We start from the raw sequence: 4,247 nt of genomic DNA, 5'->3' as shown, positions 1-4,247 counted from the left end.
GGACTTTGATGAATATTTCTCTATTAACCGCCTCCCATTGTCAGCCCTGGCCTTTGTGTTGCAGGCCAATCTGTCAGGCCGTGAGGAGATCCTGGGTCGACACCTCCCTCAGGTCATTATTGAGGTCCCAGTGACCCAGTGGCCACTCCACACAGCCATCCACTCTGCTGAGGAGGCTGTTTTCAGGCTCACAAACAAGATTCAGCAATTAAAAGCTGCACTCACAACAACAAAAGCAATGTGGAAGGTGAAGAGAGGAGGAGGGATGGAAGTCCTCAGAGACTAGCTAACAGGGCTAGTGTGACCCAGCCTGTCCTCCTTGGGACAGCCCTGTCAACTGATATGAGCCATGAAATATTACACACAGCCACATATAGCATGGCTGTGACAGCCAAAATGATAGATAGACTGAGATAAGTGCAGTGCAACAGTCTGGCAAGGTTTATACCATCCAAAAGTTCTTTAAGGTCCTCTACATAGTAAATCAGTGAAGAAAAAACAAGTTAAAATGCAATCATGTATCATTTATTTATCAAAATAAGACCTTTTTCTGATGATTAGATAGCACAGCCATCATTATCTTTTATTCATAGCATCTTTTCTTATCTTTGTACCATTTGCATCCGTGAACCCAACTTGCTGACCCCACGAAAGCTTGAAAAAATATTACATCTTTGCATATTTACAAATAAAAATTAATGGACATGCAATTCTCCAGAGTCTAAATAAGATGAGGAAAAAATAACAACAGCAGAGAGGAAAGGATATAAAAAGAGGTCCCCAGAATAAAGCCTCACAGTCCATCTTCAACGTGGTGCAAGATTTTTATTTTTTAGAGTGTAAGATAGGCATAATGGTACTATACTTAAATCATTCTTTTTCAGTTAGAATACTTCAGAACAATTTATTTGGACAGCAAAATTTCCCCCCCAGAGTTGAATACCAAGCGCTTGAGTGTAAAATAAATACAGACTTTCAGTTCTGGGAAACAGATGTAGAGAAAAACAAAACAAAAACCAAAACCAAGACTGTTGTAATAATCCAACCATTTCATTTTCAAGCTCTGTGTTCCGCTGTCTTTAATCACTTAAGTCTGTTGGTTCTGTGCAGACAATCCATCATAGGGTCTTTTGCCTTCTCAGCACCAGTCACAATCCTGAGGCTAACAGGTGGTATTCCTGGCAAGCAGGCCATCAGGCATGATGCCCTGGAACTGATGAAGACCCCAATCTCAAGAATATGTCTTCAGGGCTGCTCTGGAGAGTCCAAGCTGATGCCTGCAGTATGTGGGCGTCAACACTATTTTTTATATTATATCACTGGTATCCGAGGGCAGAGGCAGAGCCCAGTCTCTGACTGTAGAGGGCATAGGGGGAGTAATAGGTTGCGGAGGAGGGGAGGGATGGCATTGGAAGTCCTGGGGCTCCAGGCAGGTGGGATTTGCTGTAAGGGTGGTAACGAGCCAGACCTAAGCCAGGAGAGCCTCTGAGGGAAAAGGAGCTGGGCAGGGTACCTGGGCTGCTGTGCGGAGGCAGGTGGAGGTGGCAGGAGGCTGATGATGAAACTGAGGAAGGGTAGGCTGACAACAGCTTACTGTCCACCATCCCAGGCAGGGCTGTGTGGGTACGCAAGTGTGCTAGTAGCTCCTCTGATGTGGCAAAACGCTTGTCACAGGGACCTCCGACAGACACCCAGTTACAGGCATGAGGCAGTGGTTCATTGGGGAGCATGAAACCATAGGTATAGAGGGGATGGGACAGGGTGGGGGTGGTGCTGGATGACAAGGAGCTGGAGTGCAGGGAATGGAGATGGTGGGAGGGGTAAACCAGGGGAAACCCGGACTTGAGGCTGGAGGGGTCATGGACGCAGGTGGAGCAGTTACTTCCTCCCAGGTGGGGTGCACTGGGGTAAGTCAGACAGTAAGGGTCCCGACATAAGCCCTGCATCAGGGATGGAGGAGAAGCTCCGGTGAGTGGGCTGGAGCTGGGGTGCTTTCCTGGAAGTCCTAAACCCAAACTAGACTTGCTATGATCCAAGCTAGGAACAAACTGGGAAGGGTAGCCAGCATAGGCCCCAACAATGGAGCCATGGTAGCCCATGGTAGCAGGAGGCAAGGGGAAGACAGAATGTCCTGGTTTGAAAGGGGAGACGGGGGCAATGTGCCCAGAGCCCAAGCCAGGCTGTGAGGAGGCCTGTGGGTCGGCTTTGCTCTCCGGCCGCGGGCTGCTGGCAGAACTGGCATTGCTGGAGTTGGCGCTGGCCCGTATGTGGCTGGAGTTGGCTAACTGTGCACCGTCCATTCCTGACTTAACTGCATCTGAGTCTTTTTTGCCAGAGCTGTTGTTGTTACTGTCCGAGCTGACCTGCTCTGAGCCCCCAGGTTTGTTGTCCATGTGCGGGGCCTGAGAGTGTTGTGGGGACTGCGTGATGGGGGAATGACTTTGTCTGTGGGACTGGCTCTGAGTGTGCATGGGTGGAGAGCTGGAGCTGGGTGACCGGGAGTGGGGAGGAAAGGACGGACATGAAGCAGTACTACTGCCGGAGCTTCCATTTGGCACCCTGAAAGCCGCTTTATCTGAAGGCCCCTTTGTCACTTGAACATCTTTACGACAGTCGCCTGGAGACTTGGAGTAAGGCTTGAAGCTGGATTTGTCCTCCAGGGAGTGGTGTTGCTCTCCAGACTTGGTAGACCGGCTGGACGATTCCTTGTCTCCCAGACTGCCTGAGGAGAGGGAGGCCAGCTTGGAAGAGGAGGAAGGGTCTGGTTTGCCAATTTGAGAGCAGGTTTGGGCCAGCAGAGCCAAAGGACTCTTCTTGGCATCCAGCTGAGAAGGAAAAAGAGAGCAAGAAGGTGAAAAAACTGCTTTTTAAAAGTTGATTTAATTTTGGCATCATTAGACTCTCAAATACATTTATAATTCATAATTATGAAATGTCTTAATTCAATTAATATTCTGATAATACATTTTACTTGCCAATCAATGTACTATATAAATAGAATAAAGGCCACATCAGCCCTGAACAATATATATCTGATACAAGCAAAGAAAGCCAGAAGATGCTAAGTTAGAATTAATTTCTTTAAGTGAATAAACTTAATAAACGACAACACGGACATTTGGTCGAGAAACTACTATTATATTTTGTCGGAAAATAAATAGATTGTATTTCTTTTATATAATAAATAAATTCTGCAGTAATTATACAATTCTGAACTCTGGTGTCTATCGAACTTGCCATTAATCGTGGTGCGTAAAATGGCGCATATGCTGACATACTGAATTTGTCAGAATGGCAACCTGCGCCGTGTACTACATTATGATCTGGTAAATTAAAGGAAGAGAAAGTACTTCAGACAGAAGTAAAAGAAAATTTTATTTCCTTTTTTTTTCTTCACTTACTTCAATGCTGACTGGCGCGGATGTGAGGGGCTGGAGATACTCCGGGTGCAGCAAGTGGCCGCTGTGCGCCGTCAACATCTTTATGATCCGAATGGGAAGCCTTTTAGCCTGACGAAAGGGGTCCGCGGGAGAAGGGCAAGACGTGGGATTGGAAGCAGACGGTCTCTCTGCTCCTGTCCGGTGTGGCTCACCGCTGGTGTCGGCGGCGCTGCGCTCCGGGGACTGGCTGCGTAAAAGCGGTTCAGGTCCACCGGGGGGATCTCTCATCTGGATCGGGGCTCGAAATGGGACGGTGGCATGTAACGAGTGGACGCAGGGTTGAAATTCATTTACCAGCACGTTTCATGATGATAAATTCAACAGAAGGAGAGTGCGGTAATCCAGAAGGGCATGTGCGCGGTGCGCGTCCACCGTGTCGGACCCAAGCTGTCTCTAAAAGGAACAAATCGCCCAAATGTGATCCTCTAACGGGCTCTTCAATACCACCCGCTAATTACTCCTAAATAATCCTTTATCCAGTGCTGAAAAAAGTATAATCGAGCGGAATAACCAAACACCATAGGCAGTCACAGCTCATCAAAACACGGGGCAAGTGGAAGAAATATCCCCGCAGAGTGTGTGTGACACTCAGCCGGCGTGTGTATATCTCTCCCTCTGCAGCAGCCTCACAGTACCTTACTTCTCCCACATACTAACGACGCGAGGGGAGGGATTTCAAAGCGATGAGCCGCCGTCCAATCACAAGTGCCCGCATTCACAAGCGGGGGCGGGACAATGGGAGGGGGCGCGGTTTGTCTTCTGGCCTCACCCTCATACCCAGGCTGTAATGTAGGGGTGGAAATGTGT

The 4,247-nt window shown here is 48.2% G+C and overlaps 1 protein-coding gene across 1 annotated transcript; it reads right to left on the bottom strand.

The window, feature by feature from the left end:
- Window positions 1-532: 532 nt before the first annotated feature.
- On the bottom strand, window positions 533-4,042 carry znf703 (zinc finger protein 703). Its single transcript, XM_070833679.1, has 2 exons — window positions 3,402-4,042; window positions 533-2,825 (listed from the first exon to the last, which is right to left on the bottom strand). The coding sequence occupies exons 1-2, from the start codon at window positions 3,666-3,668 to the stop codon at window positions 1,317-1,319; spliced, it is 1,776 nt and encodes a 591-aa protein (XP_070689780.1). The 5' UTR covers window positions 3,669-4,042; the 3' UTR covers window positions 533-1,316.
- Between the last annotated feature and the right edge of the window lie 205 nt (window positions 4,043-4,247).

Source organism: Pempheris klunzingeri, chromosome 7 (assembly GCF_042242105.1).
Source record: "Pempheris klunzingeri isolate RE-2024b chromosome 7, fPemKlu1.hap1, whole genome shotgun sequence".
Taxonomy (NCBI): Eukaryota; Metazoa; Chordata; class Actinopteri; order Acropomatiformes; family Pempheridae; genus Pempheris; species Pempheris klunzingeri.
The sequence above is the reverse complement of the archived record's forward strand: the minus strand, read 5'-3'. Positions and strand labels throughout refer to the sequence as shown.